The sequence below is a fragment of the Thermobia domestica genome, chromosome 8 (genome assembly GCF_964235325.1).
Source record: "Thermobia domestica chromosome 8, izTheDome1.hap1.1, whole genome shotgun sequence".
In the NCBI taxonomy this organism is placed as follows: Eukaryota; Metazoa; Arthropoda; class Insecta; order Zygentoma; family Lepismatidae; genus Thermobia; species Thermobia domestica.
Window position 1 is genome coordinate 8,153,840 of NC_137461.1, and position 19,169 is coordinate 8,173,008.

At 35.1% G+C, this 19,169-nt stretch overlaps 1 protein-coding gene across 1 annotated transcript; it reads right to left on the minus strand.

The window, feature by feature from the left end:
• Positions 1 to 650: 650 nt before the first annotated feature.
• Positions 651 to 11,732, minus strand: LOC145692675 (uncharacterized). The gene is made up of 3 exons (XM_081768053.1): positions 11,514 to 11,732; positions 7,478 to 7,570; positions 651 to 3,409 (listed from the first exon to the last, which is right to left on the minus strand). The coding sequence occupies exons 1-3, from the start codon at positions 11,605 to 11,607 to the stop codon at positions 741 to 743; spliced, it is 2,856 nt and encodes a 951-aa protein (XP_081624179.1). The 5' UTR covers positions 11,608 to 11,732; the 3' UTR covers positions 651 to 740.
• Between the last annotated feature and the right edge of the window lie 7,437 nt (positions 11,733 to 19,169).

Consider the following 19,169-nt stretch of genomic DNA (forward strand, 5'->3'; position numbering starts at 1 on the left):
GGCTGGCCTGAAAAAGCTGTTACACTTTTTCGACCGACTGTCCCCCACCGGGTATCGACCCCGGGAACGCTCACACCAAAGGCGAGAGCGTTAGCGACTACGTCACGCGGGGCCACATTTGTACCAAAGAGGAACAACGAGCAGTGATTAGGTTGTTAAGGAACGGAAGGTGTATCAGAGGCCGCATGGGAACAGTGTCTTACATCAACGAAATGTCTACGAATTGATGAAAATATTTAAAAATGGTAGCACAAGTGTTACGCACAGGAAGGATGATGTGCGACCATTTTTAAATATTTCACTCCATTCGTAGACATTCCATTGCTGCAAGACACTGTTCCAGTATTATGCCGAAAGTCTTTCATAGATTTCCACCTCTGATACACCTTCCGACTACAAAAACTGGACCACTACTAGTTGTTCCTCTTTGGTTCAAACCTCTAATTGAGCTGCCATAATCTAACTGCAAGGAAAGAAGAAAAACAGAGGAATTAGGATCATTCTTCCATAACATGACCATAACAATTAAATAAACGAGGACATATGCAGTATGAACAATAAGAACAGTTATAGCTACATTGCGGATAATTTTTGACTTATCCTCGCATATATATATATATATATATATATATATATATATATATATATATATATATTTGTATATATGCTTCTATACTTACACCTCCTCTTCTATAGGAATGTAACTTATGCTATGTTATTAAAGATTTTGGGGGGAGGGGTCAACCAAGTTGTAAAGATCTCTTTAGCTTCGATTTCTTTCCCGACTTTCTGAAAGAATGTCGTCGTGAGGAAAGATCAACTTCGTCTTTCATAAGGAGTACCATTGAATCATTTTTGCCATCACTGTTATATAGTCTTTTACTTTCAGTATTACCGACTATTTTGTCTTTCTCTGTTGATTTTAACGCCTCGTCTTCTTTCATTGTTCCAACTTCTGTTTGCGAAACAGGCTGTATAGATTCATTCACTTGTCGATATTCTGGGGCAAGTGTACCAGTCTGTTTTGGTTGAATTGCAGCAACTACTTGTCTAGTTTCATTTGTTCCTTGCAATGTAGGAGACGGAGTAATCTTTTCCGAAGGTTTAAGTTGAGATTGAGAGTTTTGTTGATCATTAACTTTAATTGCTGTTTGTACTCCTATTACCTGAGAAGGAGGTGTTGATTGTATGAGAGAAATTTGATCTTCGGAAGGCTGCCGTTGTTGGGGCTGATTAGGTAGTTGAGCTTGATTGATTAGTACCGGTTGTTTTCCATCAACTGAACTACTAATTGACATTGCAGCAACTGGAGAACCTTCTGCAGTAACATTAGTGAGACTAGCTGAGGTGCCATTGTTATCGTCCTCTTTTGATTCATCTATATCGTAGTCTTGTTCAGCAACATCATGGACAGTAGAGAATTGTTGTACCATAATACCATGTCCACCACCATGATGCACTTCGCCACGAACTATTTGCTGACCCTCACTTGTGTTTGAGACTTGTTGAATCATTTCAGCCAATTTATGTAGCCTCTGAATTTCACCTCGAATTACTTGTTGACCCGCGCCTTGATAACCGAACTGTTGAATTATCTCAACCTGTCTGTTTGGAAGAGCATTAGCAACATGGAGGTCTTCAGATATGTTTCCTCTCGTAGTTCCAAATTGTTGTATCATTTCTCTGAGTTGAAATCCCGATTGCTGTTCCTCGCGAGTTATTTGCAACCCTTTGGCTTTTACCGTTCCAAATTCCTGAATCATTTCCCTGTGACCTTCCCCCGCCTCTACATCTTCTCTCACCATTTGATGACCTTTACCACCTACTCGCAAGCTTCCAAATTCCTGTACGAGTTCCTTCTGACCACCACCTCCGGGTAAATCCTGACGCACACGCTGCTGACCCTTGTCTCCTCTTGGAGACTTAAGTCCAAATTCCTGAACAACTTCTCTGTACCCTGTTTTCAAAGGGCCCGATATATTTTCATGATTTGTACCATTCTCTACGTAATAAGAGTCATCGTATTGAGAAACTTCATTGTCTTCAGAATCCTCTTCATCTCCTTTCATTCTAATATTTTGACGTGGAATTCGATTTTTTGCTAAATTTGTCTTTCTGGACAAAGAATGTACCTCGTTTTCTTCAGAGTTAGTGGATCTTTTCTTTAAATTATGTGTTATATTCGCTTGTTTCACATGAGGTGGGTTGGAAACATTGTCAGTTATTTTAAAGCAACTTTCTGTTTCATTTTTATATTGTATGTCACTTTGTTGACTTTGTCCTGATAATGTTTCCTTATCTTCGTCCTTACTGCTATTTTTTGAAACTTCTGAATTTTCTACCTTAATGAAATTCATTGTTTCGACATTGTTATGCAAATCTTTGTCAACTACGTTATATCTAACAGTGTTGTTTAGAGAATTCATTTTATCAGTTGAATTGTTTGGAGTATTAAAATTGAATACATCTTCCTCATTAATGCTAGTTTTCGAAATATCTTCCTGGATACTTTTTGCGGTTTTCGTAATGTTCTTACATTCGGTAGGTAAAATAGGTTGCGATAATGTACTATCTTCAGAAAAGTATACATTAGCGTTATTGGAGTCTTGAGTCACTTCCTCATTCATTTCATTTCCAAAATTATTATATCTTACATCTTTATGTACTTTTCTAAGTCCTAACTTCTGTTCTACACTTAAAGGATCATTATGATCTGTATGTACTTTGTTATCTACAGATTTATGATCGTCTGTATGTAAGTGAAAAACAGAATTTGATAAATTTTCATCTTTAATGTGGAGTTCATTCTCTGTACCAATTTGTTGATGTTTCCATTCATTGTGAAGCTTGAGTAAGTTTGCATTTTCCATATTACCCGTTTCTCTTAATCTTAAAGACGTTCCATGGACATTTTTCATTTGTTGAGACAGATTTTGTGATTTAATAGCTAATGAATTTTCTTGTAAAGGAATGCCTTGGAAATACTTCAAACCTTCCTGAGAATCATCTTGCAATTTTTCAGAAGAGATTTGTAACTTCTTATTTGTTTGAATGACAGTTGGTAATTGTTTTGCTGATTGTGCTTCCGCCAACAGTTCCCCTTCTCGAGATGGCTCTTCTGTAGTTGCATCATTTTGTGGTCGCTTATTAGAAAATTGTACCAATGCTGGAAATTCTTGTTCAACATCTTGTCCTCTTTCCTCAATTGATGAGAAAGGAAGTTGTAACGAGGTCGTCTGAAGGAAATTCTTTGGTACTATCACAATGTATTCATTTTGTAAGTTTGTTAATGTAAAGTGGCATATGTAAGAAGGCTCTGTGTTTGGAGACTCATCAGTAGCTGTTGTGGTTGTTGTTTGTGGTTCACAATTTTTTTCAGACATGACAATTACCTTCGGTTGAATGATACCTTTGGAAGAAAAAAACATAAAATTAATTGTAATTAACTTCATAATAATGATGTTTTATAACATGAAAATATCCCCATGCCGTAACCGTCGGCGGAAGACCGATGGGGAACTAGCGACCTGTCACCAAATATTGGCGGCCCTGCAACGACAATTATCTGTGACCCCACTTCCATTTTCAAAATTATACCATCAGCGGCCCACCAGCGGCAGAGACGCGACGAAATGCCAATGAACCCTAAAATTACTCCCCCGAAATATGTTAAATCGCCTATATGCGTGATTTGTTTATATTAAGGTGTGTAAGAAAACTAAAATAAAAAGTACCCCTGGGGTGGGTGCAAACCTCCAACGATATGATTACTAGGCACGTGTTTTTAAGATTTCGCCACGGAAGCGAGAAGAATTCCTCACTTATAGAGGGAAAAAATTGAGTTTTTTTTTTTTTTAATTTAGCCAATCAGAGTTCTCTTGTAACCGTGTATATTGGACGATAACCATTTGGGATCAGGTAAAATACGTTCGCCACATAATTTTATAACAAAATGACGAGCGTCTATTTACTTTATTTCATGGTTCTCCCATATTCACTTTCATCTAATGATCACCGACAGATGCCATTTAAATTCATACAATTAAACACACGCATCTCAAGATTTTTTCACTTCATGATGTAGAGGCATGGATTACTCTTGACCCTTGGAGCTCACTTTACGAACAATTCGTCAGGAAAAAATAATATATAATAATAATCAAATGCAAATGACTGCCGATAGTTAGTGTTGGTCCCTTCGCGGTTCTCCGCGACGAATCGAAGGTGTGCTGACCAAAATGAAGTCCTCGCTGCTACGCAGTGGTAACTTGAACACCCCGACTTTAGATATCTGTTTTGACTCCACGAAACCCTGCCGCCAGTGGTACACAAGCTGCAATCCTTCGACTAGTCACTATATCGACGACCGACGTTTACCGGCAAGTGAGCCACTAGGTGTTGGCGACGTTTACGGCATGGGAATGTTAGAAAGAAAAACCACATAGCTAAATTAAACAAATTTATTGACTGATCAAAATGATTGTTAGAACTGAGAGCCAAAAAATGAAGAGAAAAGGGAAGAAAGACGGGAATCTGCCAGAAACCTCCTGAAATTTCATGAAGCTTCCTCATTCATTTTAGATTTCTTTCTCTCTTGGTTCCTCCTGGAAAAAAATGCACTTTGACCTTGAAGAATTATAGTTTGAGACATTTCCGGGAGGAACGAAGGGGAAAAGAACTTTAACAGCAATTAGGACACTTCATGAAATTTTAGGTGCTTTATGGTAGAGTTTCCCGTCTCTCTTCTTAGTTCTCTCTATCATTTTTCTCGTTATGTGTTCATTTTCGAAAAAAAGAAAAGTCAACCTTCACGGGAGCCTTGAACGCAAGCATTTAATGTAAACAAAAAAAACCGCTAATTTTACATTGTGGCGAAAGAAAAGTCCAAGTATTCAGAAAAAGGCACATATTATAGAAAGTTTTACACTTTAAAGTTGGTATTGTGTCCATCCATTTGTTTTAAAATTATTACAGTGCAATAAGAAGATGATTTTAGTTTTGTTCTGTAATTTGTTTATTTAATACACTATTAAAGTTTTTATGTTGCTTGCGAATGTTTTACTGTTGTTTGTTGCAATTATGCAAGAAAATCTTATTTTGTAAATCAGTGAAACTAATTCTTCTTGAATATCAAACTGAACACCAATCACTCTATATAAGTGTGTGTAGATCAACACTGAAAGACATTGTTGTAAATAGATTTTAAACAAATTTCATAATACCACTAAATTCAACCAGTGAAAAAACTGCATTGTGAAAAAGTAAAACTATGATTTCTCATCTTTTATCTAAATTCTCAATGTCTAAATTGAGTCTAAGATTTTTGATGCTAATAAATAAGGATTCAAACACATTCCTTTTCTGTGTTGTTGAAGCGCGAGTGTAAAACGTCGACTCTTCAATCGATTTCATCCTGATTCCTGTAAATGTTTTGAAAGTTCTAACATAGTTAGTTCCTATCTTCATGTGTCTCTTACGTGTTCCTAGACCCTAGTCGAGGAAAAGCTTGAAGCTTATAACTAAAAAGATATATTACTTTGACAATGTAATTTTTTTTCACAAGTTGAATTTAGTGATTTTATAAGGTTTGTTTAAAGTTACTTATCAAATAATCTGCGAAATAGCTTAGTGACAGTTTCTGAAATTCACGAGAAATTAGTGTCATTGATTTACAAAATAAGATTTTTGGTCATAATCGGAAGAGGCAACAGTAAAACAATTCGGACCAACATCAAATCATTAATACAGGAAATAAGTTACAATAAGAAACTAAAATAATCTTACCCAACTATGTCATTTCTCTTAGTTGTGGATGGATACAATATCAACTTCAAACTGTAAAAATATGTATAAGTACTTTCCTTTTTAGAAGACCTTAGATTTCTAGTCTTTTGTTAAAGAACAAGGAATAAGCAAACAGTGAGAAATGAATGTATTTTTGCTTGCAGTAAAAGTTCGTGTCTAAACTCCTCATCAGAGATGAAGTATTGGGAAAATGAACATATAAGAAGAAACGAGGAGTTCAGGTACAAGGTATTTTTAGTTTCTAAAACATTAATTACTCGGACGCATTTCGATTTATATCTAACCATATCTTTAAATATAGACATTTATATTACACACTTGCATTATTTTAAATGTAAAACTACAAATTCAAAATATTTTTATACTTGATGCGTTAGAAACATATATATTTAAGATAGCCGGAGTATGAAACGCATATACCCAATGCCGTAAGCGTCGCTGAACCGCCGATAGTCACCTAGCGACCTCTTGCCAAAAACTGGCGGCCTCGCAGGGATGATCCGAGGTAGCCCCACTTCCGTTATCAAAATTATACTACCAGCTGTAGAGATGCGACGAAACGGCAATGAACCACAAAATTACCTACCCAAAACATATTAAATTGCCTATATGCGTGATTTGTTTACATTAAGTGGAGTCTTTTGAGTGAAAAACAAGTACCCCGGGATGGGGGCGAACTATCAACCTTATGATTACTAGGCGTGTGTTCTTCAGACTTTGCCACGGAGGTGAGGAAGAAAACTTCGTTTCTAGAGGAATAAATCGTTGAGATCTTTTAAATTTTGCACAATCAGAGTGCTCCTTTAACAGTATACACTCGACGATAACCGGCAGGGATCAAATAAAATGCGTTCCCCATGTAATTTTATAACAAAATGTTGCGCTTGTATTTACTTTATTCCATGATTCTCCCATATTCACTTTCAAATGATCGGCGACAGTTGCCATCTAAATTCATACAATTATTTGAACTCATCTCTAGATTTTTAACTTCATGATGTAGAGGCAGGGGTTGCTCTTGGCCTCCCGGAGCTCACTTTAGAAACAATTCGTCAGGAAAAAATAAAATATAACAGTAACCACATGCAAATGACTGGTGATAGTTCATGTTGGTCACTTCGCAATTCTCCGCGACGAATCGAAGGAATGCGGACCAAAATGAAATCCTCACGTCTACGTGGCGGTAACTTCAACACCCCGACTCTAGATATCTGTTTCGACTGTACAAAACCCTGCCGCCAGTGGTACACTAGCCTCAATCCTTCGGGGTCTCGCTGTATCGAGGATCGACATTTACCGGCAAGTGGGCCACTAGGTGTTGGCGACGTTTACGGCATGGGGTAGAGAAAGCTCATTCACGATAAAAGAGTAGTACGAGTTTTTATTTAAGCCACTCTTAAATTATGTACAAATATTTAAAATTTGCTTGTATGAATATCTGATAAGATTCATATTTTCGTCCTATAACTGTTACATTTTAAAACAAGACAGATGAACATCTCAAGGCGTTGCGATGCACAGTTTGGGAAAAGTAGCTTTCTTTAAAATACTGACTAATTTGTTTCTAACATATACTATTCACTACTATTACATATTTATACACCAATTAAAGTTCTAAAGGACTTGCGGATTAAGATATTTATTATCTTGAGGTTAATAAATAGTTACTCACTGTTAACAAAGTCCATTAGAGGCTGGAGCGCCATTATTTGCTCGTTAAGTGCGTCATAAATGTTATCTTCATATTCAACACTATCAGACTCTTCTGAAAAATCATTATAAGATCAATTACCTTTGACACATTTGATTTCTTTCCATAAAATCATAGAAATATAACAGATACAATTTTAAAAAATAAATAAATATAATATCAACTTTAACGTCTTTGCAGTGTTAGTGGCACTTCTAACTCCTACAATTTTTTTAACAATATTAAAAATTATCTCAAATTTCGCTTCAAAGGTAATTTAACATGTTACTTGACCCATTGCACAGTATTGTAAAGTACCTAAAATTGAAACATGTATTTTGGACATTTATTTTGGCTATTGTAAAATAAGGAAGCGATAATCAAACTATTTGTTTAAGAAAATAGAAACAGATAACGTTGGCATCACACAACAGTATTGGAAGTTTCCCTATACGGAAATAAGAGTAAGGTATATCATGAGAAGACCTGAGCAAAGCTAAGCTCTATACTACAACCAGACAGGCACGTAGCCAAGGGGGAGTCCGGAGGTTCCAGACCGTCCCCCTTTGAGATCAGAAATGAAAAAAAAATATGGAATTATGAAACAAACTGAAATGAGAAAAAGAAGAATCGGCTACATAAACTACGGCTTTTGGTTACTCTTTCTTAGGAGGAGATTTGTGAGCGAAATATCCTGAAAGAGTCAGGGAATTTGAAATTTCGAGAAAAGTTCTCAGAATTTCTGCTACTAGTCAGGGAGATTTTAAGCTCGCGAAGGCATAGTGCCATTGTGTAACAGCGTGGACATTTTTTATCATAATTTTTCATAATCGCATCCTTGCAGTATCAAACATGTTATTTCAGAAACAATTTTCTACTGCTCCTTTACCCTGTCAATTGAAACAGACAGTAGTTGACGGAATAATAAAAACAAAAATGTATGTGGAAAGAAAGTTCTGTTAACATTTGATTCAACAGAGAAAGTAACGCAGAAATTGTAAAATATTTTACAAGACATTATTGAGTATGTACTTTTTATAATAGTGGATATGAACTTGTTATAATAGTGAATATGTACTTTTTATAATAGTTGAGGTTATAATGAAAGGAAAATACGTGTTTTTTATTATTTTACTCGAGATTTCTTCATAGTTTGTTATTAAAATACTTAGGAATATTTCCTCACTTTATTGTCCTAACAAACCAATACATGTTGACAGTAAAGTAGTTTAGACTGATCGAGCTCCTGGACCTTCAGAATTTCATGTCCGCCTCTGTTACGAAATCCTGGCTAAACGAACTAACCTATGTTTCAGTAAAATAGTTAAGAATGATCGAGAACCCCTGTGAGATGACCACAGTACTTCATGTCACTGACCCCCCCCCCCTCTTCGCAAAATCCTGTCTATTTGTCTGCAACCATGAATAGTCCAAATACCGGAAGCAATGGTGCTGGTTTGTACGAGGATCTAACTCGGGGAGATTAAATTAAGATGTAATAATAAAAAGAACGCGATAGAGCATCAAAGCTGAATTACTTAGTGAGTATTGCATCTATAAAGGCAACCAAGAAAGTTCTGTCGCTTTTTCACCCACCACCTTCAAAGATCGGTATGTCACCTAAGACGTACCTGAAAGATCAAAAATAGTACAAATCAGCATCGACAACCTTCTGCCAACGTTCTGGAAGTCCATGGACTCCATCGCGGTAGAACTTGGTGAACCGTGAAACGAAGAAGGCATCAAGTGCATTTTGCACTTCTACTAGATATTGAACTAGCGTCCTCTAAGGAAATTGTCCAAGGAATGGAATAGGTGATAATTGGGGGGAATGTCCGGGAAGCATGGCGGATGCAATAGTGTTTCCCATCCAAGGCGTAGAATGGTGTCTTGGGTCATCCTAGCCTCTTGGGGTTAGCGTTGACCTGTAACAGGAGGACCTTTTTGCGATTCAGAAGCGCTGCCTAAAGAGTTTTGAGTTATTCTTGAACATGGCTCAACTGCTGACAGAAGACAGTTGCATTGATGCTCTGACCAGCAGGTAGCTGTTCTCGATGCATGATGTCGCGAGCAGTCCACCAAACACACAGGAATACCTTCTTCTGATGTATTGTTGGCTTTGGTTGTTTTGGAACCGGTTCATGGAATGCTAACCAATGATGATAGCGCCGTGCAGCTTCGTAAAGGACCCATCCACTTCTCATTACATGTCAACACTGTCCAGAAATGTCTTTTTCCTCAAACGAGATAGCAAAGAAACACAGGTGTCTGCTCGCGTTGCCTTCTGACCCGGAGTGCAATCATAGGAACCTATCGACCCAACTTGTAGTACTTCCCAATTTATGGAGGTTCTGCCGAATGGTTTCTCCACTCACACTGAATTGTAGTCCCAGTCCCTCACACATCTGACCACTGTTCTCCTCAATTGCTGCCTAAAGATCTTCATTTTGTACATGTGTTTGTCTTCCGGCACATGGTGCGTTTTCGAGTGTTTCGTCACCGTCCTTAAACTTGTTAAACCATCGCTGCACTGTCCGCGTAGCCACAACACCCTCACGAAAGTTTTGTAAAAAATTGTATAATCTCACTGAAAACTCAGCATATTCTTGTATAATGTCCACAATGCTAACATCTTAGAGAAGGTTTAGGACTACCTAAAATTTTAATGAAGTTTTAGTGGGTAAAACTTAGTCAGTTTTATTCGTGAGACTAAAATACTTAACACACTTTCAAATATATTCTATATTTCAAGTATATTCAAGTGTTATATATTAAAATTATTGCTATTTTATTTACTTTCTAGAACGGGCGTCAAACTCAACAGAGACACCGGGGACGTGTCACCCCAATATTTGTAAACAATGTTCATCCTCCAGAATATTTCAAGTATCTAAGGTCAACTATGACCTAAAAGAGGCTCAACTATGTAGTAGTTTGCTACGTTCACTAAACAATGTTAGACAAAGTAGATATGAATAAAGTAGCACAAAAATTTGTTTCTAATTGTGAGCAGGAAGTTTTTTGTCCTATAGAGGTGAAGGTGGAGTTAAGTGTAAAGTAACACTGTTTTGGTTTAGATAGCGAACTGCAAAGCGAGTTTGGGTTAGCTATGAAAGAAAAAACATACTTTTCAACTAAATGTTTAATCTCAGTCTCTTGTTACGCCCTATTTACATTAGTTGTAGGCGTGTAGGCCTAAAACCTGTTTTCAAAACTTTGTTGTTTCTGAGTATTCACTTCACACTAAATATTGTTATTATTTTGTTTTTGACGTACACTTCGTATCATTTAAGTTTAACTAAAATTGTAAAACAAAGTCGAAATTTACTGCTTGAATAAGCAAACTGTAAAGTGTGTGGTACTTTTAGTACCGTGTTTTCCAAAAAAAAAAAAAGAAAAAAGAAAAAAAAAGAAAAACGAAAAACGAAAACTAGACTATCAAAGATAAAAATAAAACACAAAATTTAAAATTTTTTGTTAGCTTTTTAAGTAATAAATGCTTTAAAATGCAATCCACGAGGACATTTTTTAAAAATTATTTTTCGGAGGAGGACCCCCGGACTCCCACTTTCCTGTCGGTATTCCATACATCCCATCACCACGGTAGTCAGTCCCCTCAAAGTTTATGTGTTACTGACGCCAATGCTTTTTAGTTATATACCTTATGCCTCGTTATTTGTTCTTTTGCCCTTTGACTTTCCGTTCGAATTCTATTCTATTCTATTCTATTTATTTATTTTAGGATGCCTTATTTTTGACATATTATACTTGAATTTCACACTTGTAAAAAGTGTTATTTTGAATTTTTAATGCACACAATCTGTCGTCCCTGGACTTTACAGTGAGGGTGCCAAATATACATCCCCATTAAACATGTAATAAAATTAATCAAGCATACACTTTTGTTATTTCATTATTTGACAGAAATAATTGTTAAAATTGTCACGATAGACATTATTTTACTTGAAATTAGATATATAATGTTTCCAATATTGAAGTGAGGCCATTGTTTACTTACCTATATTAATATTAACTGGGTTGTCTACTGTTACAGGAAATTGTTCTCCAAATTCACATAATATTATTAATAATAAGATAATTTGAAAGAACATGGTCCTCGAAATTTAAGTCATGGAAAATGTCATCAGCTATAAAGCATTATTATTGTTGAAAGGAAAATTCAACCTTTCAACTTTCTGCACACGAATTTAAATGTTCGGAAAGCGTAGTATAGTGTTTAAAGAATGGAATGACAATAAGTTTCTTAAATTCATAATATTTTTCATCTATTATGAATGTGATTTACATTTGTATCACAAATATTTATATTCGTGTACCCACATTTTGCTAGAGCTTTTCTTAAACATGGTTATCTTCAAGAGAAAGTTGATACTCATAATAGATGTTATATTTTTAGTTTTTCATGAAAATGTGATAAACAGGCATAATGAACCTATTAAAATCTTAGATTTTATACTCTGTATATAATTTTCTTCATATTCTTCTAGACTACACAGGATGTCTCAAATGTAACGGAACTTCTTTTCTTTACAAATAACAACTAGCTCCATCTACTGAAGCAACATATCAAAAAGCTGGATATCTGCTCAACAAAACGAGACCACCAGTGTTTCTTTCAGGAACAATATTCCGGAGGGAGGCACTTAGAATTTCGGGGGCCACTGCTGGTACTATTCTATTTATTATTATATTAAATAACTATTTTTGATGTCCTTCCGGGGAGCACTTTCAGAGCTGCGGGAGGGTAGTGCCCCCCCCAAAAAAACGTGTCTGGAAGAAACACTGGAGACCACAATCATGAAAACCGATTAACTGAGTGTCAAGTTATAGCAAGAAAAATGAGTGTATCTGGTGTCATCTCGTCATAAAAACACGGTGGAACAAAGAAGCAATTTATTCTCCAATTGTTTCAAACTAGGTAAAATATTTACACAAACATTGAAAATGATTAAACAAGTGTATGGTGATGAATGCTTATCTTGTATACGTATGTTCGAATGGTATATGCAATTCTGAGGCGATCCGATTGGAAGACGACCCAAAGCCAGATAGACCGAAAAACAAAAATCGTTATGAGTTAGTGGAACAAGTGCGTGAAACAATCGCCCACGATACGAATTCGACTGTAAGATCGATGGCGGAGGAGTCAAATAGAATAAAGAGATGATTCACGAAATTTTAACAAAGAATTTAAAGGAACAGAAAGTCTGTGCTCGATTTCTTCCACACAAATTAACTGAAGACTAAAAACTTGCTCGCGTTGAACATTGAAAGGACCTGATTAAAATAGCCAGATGGAACAGAACGTTCCTGGAATCGATTGTAATTGGCGATGAGACTATTTTCTATTCCCAAAATCAAAATCGGTCATGAAAGGAACACTTTATGACAACAACAACAACAACAACAACAACAACAACAACAACAACAAAGTTCTGAAAAGTCTGCCGTGATTAGGGTCATTGAGGTGATTCCGAAAAAGGACATTAAAAACTCTATGCTAGCATTGGTTGAACACTAGTAACGGCGTATTGAATGCGGAAGAGGGATACTTTGAACAAAAAGAACTGCAGATGGTAAAATACCTAATTCGTTTTGCTTAATTTAAAAGTTCCTTAATTTTTTGCACTATGTGTATGACAGCTCCATAGATAGTAGGCCTACTAGGGTTATTACTTCTCTTATTTATATACTTCAAGACTGGTTTCTCTTATTTATATATACTTCAAGACCGGTTTCTCTTATTTATATATACTTCAAGACTGGTTTCTCTTATTTATATATACTTCAAGCCCGGTTTCTCTTATTTATATATACTTCAAGACTGGTTTCTCTTATTTATATATACTTCAAGACCGGTTTCTCTTATTTATATATACTTCAAGACTGGTTTCTCTTATTTATATATACTTCAAGACCGGTTTCTCTTATTTATATATACTTCAAGACCGGTTTCTCTTATTTATATATACTTCAAGACTGGTTTCTCTTATTTATATATACTTCAAGTAGACGGAACAAGGATATTCGCATATTCTTGAACTGATCCTATGTAGCCTTCTATTAACTCTTTATGTAACAAGTTAAAATAGTTACGTTGTTTACTGGATGGAGTGTGAATGCGCCCCAACTCAGAAAGTGTATCGGTTTCTGGAAAAGTAGAAGAATATTTATATACCAGACTTTTCCTCAGATCTAGCACAGTAAATGAATATCATAAAAATATTAACACAAAACATTCGAGAGAAATAAACATGGTCAGCAATGTGATGAAACCCAGGAAAGTATTTGTTGCTTTAATTTTCAACTGGAATGCACAGTCTGGTTCAAAAAATCTTGACAACCTACCTTGTTTTAGACGACCATATTGTGACAACCTAAATTTGGAAATTCTAATAATTTGGCTATAAATTAAGATCTTAATTGACAAAAGAGAATTCAATCTATTTGACTTAATTCCTGGTGTAGGTAAGAATGAAGTGTTTTTCAAAGACAGATGGGTAGCCAGGTTTCTTTTTGAACAAGACTGTATGTACACTCCCCTTTAATTAACTTCAAATTTCCACAAGGTAACTTAATAAATAGTATAGTTTTATTGTAGATATGTTTAATACTTATTGTAATATCCCTCACATGGCTCTGTTCACTAACAACTAAAACGTGTTCATATTTATAAATATTAATTATTTGCGTAGTACTACAAGTTACTACACTCTCACAAGACAGTGACGTCAGTGAAGCCACTGGTTATGTGATAACGAGAGAACAGCGCTACACTTGAGCAGCCATAAAACCAGAAAAAATTGAGCAACGATTATCAGTCTTAGGCTGGTCATCTCCACTCTCTCAGATTGTCTGGAGCTTTGAGAGGAACCTAACCCAAAGCCTTTAGCTTGCTCGAAGCTCTATTTTATTTATTTTATTTTAGTTCAAGCACAACACAACAGGCTCTAGGCCCAATTATTGTATTGTCTTTGACAGCGAAATACATTTTAATACAAAACAATGAGATATACAAATAATTAAAAGAAATACACATTACAAAATAGACAATTTAAAAAAAGAAAAACATTCATATTGTCTTTAGCATATGAGCTCCTTATATCCCGTTTTCAAAACATGCCTGTTTAATTGTTCTTTTGTACACACTTTCCGACATGCTAAATATATCAATATTGAAGTCTTTTTCAACCTCATTCTGGAAAGTGCTTATCCTCCATATAGAAGATTTCCGAAGGATATTTGTTCTTGCCTTTCTTTAATAAAACGTAGATGTGTTTCCTATCCTCGTTCTGGTTAATGGGACTTGGAAACAAAGCAACGAACGCAGCTCAATAGAGTCAATCTTATCATGTATTAATTTATATAAAAATATTAGATCATTATATCTTCTTCTTTCGTATAAAGTGGGTAGTTGATAATTTTCCAGTAACTCTCTGTAAGTTTCATATTTCGGGTAAAGCCCAGTTTTCCTGTACATAAGAAGTCTTAGGATTTTTTTCTGTATTCCCTCAATCATATCACAGTATTTTTGCATATTTGGTGTCCACACAACAGTAGCATATTCTAACTTTGACCGAACGTAAGTGAAGTACAATTTCATTAAAGTTAAATCATTACGAAACTCTTTACCTAGCCTCATGATAAAACCAAGGTTTCTATAAGCCTCGCTTGTTACTGTTTCCATATGATGCTTAAATGTTAAATTTTGATCAAAGAAAATTCCAAGATTTTTGATATACTTGGGAGAGCTTAATTTTGTCCCATCAATCGAATAAGTATAGTCTACATAACTATTCTAGTCCTCCTTTCCTGCCTACTTAGTTTGTTCGGAACTCTGTAGGACTCCTAAACTTCAGCCACTGAGCTTGCTTGGAGTTTTGTGGCTTCAAACCTCACTTTGCTTGCGTGGAGCATTGGGGTCCTAAATTCACTCCACCTAACTTGCTTCGAGGCTGCTTGGGCCTTGGAATATCACTCTTTATCCAGTATTAGTGAAATATTTATATTAGAGTGATTTTGTATTGCACCTTTTATAATAATGAGATCTTTCATAATAAAATACAATAGTAGGAGAAACGTTCCCGTGAGTAATTCAGCTCTACCTATGAACTACTTATACCTGCACAGGCAGAGCTTTACAATATAAATTTAAAGAAAAAGTCAAGAAGTACTAGCCTTGAATAAATGCTATTACTTAAATAACAAGAAAATGGACGTATTCTAAAGTGTAGTTAATTGGTGAAAGAGATAAGATTTTTGTCTGTTTCAAACTTCTATAAATTCAAGAGACTCAAATAACCTCCATTTTGTTTTCATGTTTCCTCTTCTTTCACCGATACACATCTTTACTTACCTTACAAACTCCTTCAGAGCTTCAAATTCTTCCATGATAGTGTTTCTTTACTTGCTGTCAGGATACCCTCGTTTTCTTTCTCTGACTCTATATCGTGTTATATACTCTTCTATGAGAATCATAATTAAAACATTTTCATTGCAGTAGAGTCCCGTGAACTTTGCCTAATGTGGTCCGAAAGGTGGTCGAGTTTGTGAAAATGCCGAGTTATTGCACTCTTAAAACTTCAGGTGCTTTAACAGAAAATTCACCGTAAAGTTTACAGATCCTTTACCAGAATGTATTTTTCAGGTGAAATTTCTGTATTTTAGAGCAGTGTATCCACTATCCAGCATTTGGCAAACGCTCTTTTGTGCTGCTTAAAGTTAACATATTTTGAAAAATAGAATGCATATTAAGCTACACGAAAGAAAATAAGTTTTAAAGATTTTTTTATTATAATTTCTTCTGGTTTAATCGAAAATAATTTGAAGAATTATTAAATACTTTTAATCGTACATTTCGTGGTTGTAAGCACTGTCTTATGACAAGTGAAAGCGTGTTACGCAAATGAAAGCGTGTTGCTGATTTGGTTTAAGAAACAAATATTTCTCAGCATTGTAGTCTCTCTGTTTTTATAAGAAATACGAGACTACGTGAAGATTATAGGTAAGTACATTTCTTATTACAATTTTAAGTAGACTCATAAGGTGCGTATGGCTTATAATTGTGGATTGAAGTTTCTTTAGCTGTTTCATTATCATTTTTTGTGTAAAACTCTAGCCGGTGAAATAACTCGGTTTGATCTCTTATTCCATATACAAATAATGCAGTGATGTTCAAGTCATTTGTTAATGGGAATGGAGTTAAAAAATAATAAGTACGAGTGTTCCCTCAGAAAATACAGTACTGTACTTGTATGTATTGATTGCTTGAAAATACAACAGAGAATAAACTGCCCAATTACCCTTAAACAAAGGAAAAGTACGTACTTTATGAAGGCATGGAGCCTTTACTATACATGAAAATACAGTACTCTACTTGTATGTATTGGTTGCTTGAGAGTACAACAGAGAATAAACTGCCCAATTACCCTTAAACAAGGAAAAGTACGTACTTTATGAAGGCATGGAGCCTTTACTATACATGAACATGAATATTAATGAATACACACTGTACAGTAAGTTACATGATAAGACAAACCTCAGAAAAATACTTGAACGGGTTTTCTCGCCCTTCCAGCGTGTGACCGAGATTTAGGAACTCTGCTGAATCTTTAAGTTTCCACATCTTGTTATTTTGTTTTATTTTATTTTACTTTTTATTTTTACTTTTTATTTATTTATTTATTTATTAGCACTTTGCGTATTGAATAGTTTATTAATTCACAAAAGAACTTACACTAAATACTCTAGATTCCCAGAAAATTAAGTATTACTTATCACTGTGTATTGCTAGCGGTCAATATATTTTAAGAGAAAAATATGTAGAAAGCTAATACTCACCGCAGACCAAAGTATTCCTTTAACTAGCGCTTTCGAATAACCCTGTTTCCTTCTTCAGCTTAAAACAGTTCTAAGTGAAATTAAAACATGGAAGAGGAATATGGCTGAATAGAAACGCTTAAAAAAGGAATAAAACATATGAAGCACGTAGCCTCTTGTGAAACACAAGTCACTCACTCAATAGACTTTTGTTTAACAAGAGACCCTGTGCTTCATACCTTTTATTCCGTTTTAACCTTTTTACACAGGGTTGCCCTAGGCAATTGCCACCCCGTGCAATGGCATTATTTGCCTCTCTTTATCCTCACAAAGTACAAATTTCAAAAGATACGATACCCATCATAAACAACGAAGGGGAGAGAAAGTGCACTTGCACTCAGAAAGGCCTAAACATTAAAACACAATCTCGTCGTTCTTTTTCCTTTCACAATCCTTTCGACAATGAGATCTCGAAAACCACAAGTGCTAGAAACAGGTCACTTTCACTGGTCGATTCCAAATTTTGTGTAGATTGTCCAGTTCTCATTCAAATTTCCAAAAACCGTGTAGTTATTATTCTATTCAACATTTTTAGGAGCTGTTTTGATCCCATAAGATTAACATAGTTGCAGGCCGAAACTATAGTGTTAGGAAAGAGTAGCGAAGTTACGTACAGCGGGTTGACGAACATTGCAGGCGCTTTGCTTAAATCTGAATGACAAAACCTATTGCATGCTGGCAACTTCAAAGTCTGAAGAGACGCAATGAAGAGCACTCGGACGGATACAGATTTATTAGAAAAAGATATTTTCACTTGATATCGTGTTACTTCTACAAATTTGCTACAAACTCACTCCAACATCTATACATAGCCATTCACTTCCTTTGTGAGTCTCCTATCCTTTACTTGTGTGAGTAAGGAGACATGCACAGTAGGGAGGAGATTCATGGTCATAACAGAAGGATGCGCTGAGTAGACAGCGCAGGTTCAGCTAGTTGTAATAAAAATTAATATACTGATGGGTGTTTGCAATGAATATCTTTCTGTATTTGAACCAAACTCTTTTTAGAGAATAACTTTTCATGATGAAATTATGTGAATAAATATGTTATGATTTTTTTTCAATAAAACATAATAAGTGTATGTTTCTTATTTCTTCTATATATTTCTATAATTTTAATCCATCTTACATTCAGGGTATCTTTATTTGTGTTCAATGATGAACAAATAAAGATACCCAGCAAATATTTAGAATGATTATTTGACACGCATTTTCTTAAATAATTTTGGACATATTTCATCCTTAAGATCTGTATCTGTATCTGTATCTGAAGTTCCGGTCAGAACTTAAGATTCACGTCTAGATATTTTAATAAGTGTAGACGTTAACGATTTGTGCACTTATACAAATTTTGTGTCTTTTTTCTCACAATTTGGTAATTCGACTTGATTCCCCTCTGTTCTGAACACGCCATTTATCTCTTTCCATTTGAAATTTAGATTTATATAAGATTAATACATATTTAATTTAATGTTTACCATTTAATAATTGATTTAAATGCCTGATTCAGCAGAATAACTGTTTTTTGACTCTCTGATACACCTAAACCCTTATTCTTTATATTCTTTTAATGATTAACTTTCTTAAAGTTTCTAATTTTGTTTCAATGATAGTTCGTTGTTGATTTCAGATGATATTTTTTTAACAACTTATGTTAATCCTTGAGGCATTTTCAAAAAAAAAAAAAAAAAAAAAAAACAGGGGAATACCAATTCATGTCTTTTATCAGTGGATTCAGAAAAGTTTTGTTTCTGATTTTGTTTATGTTCACA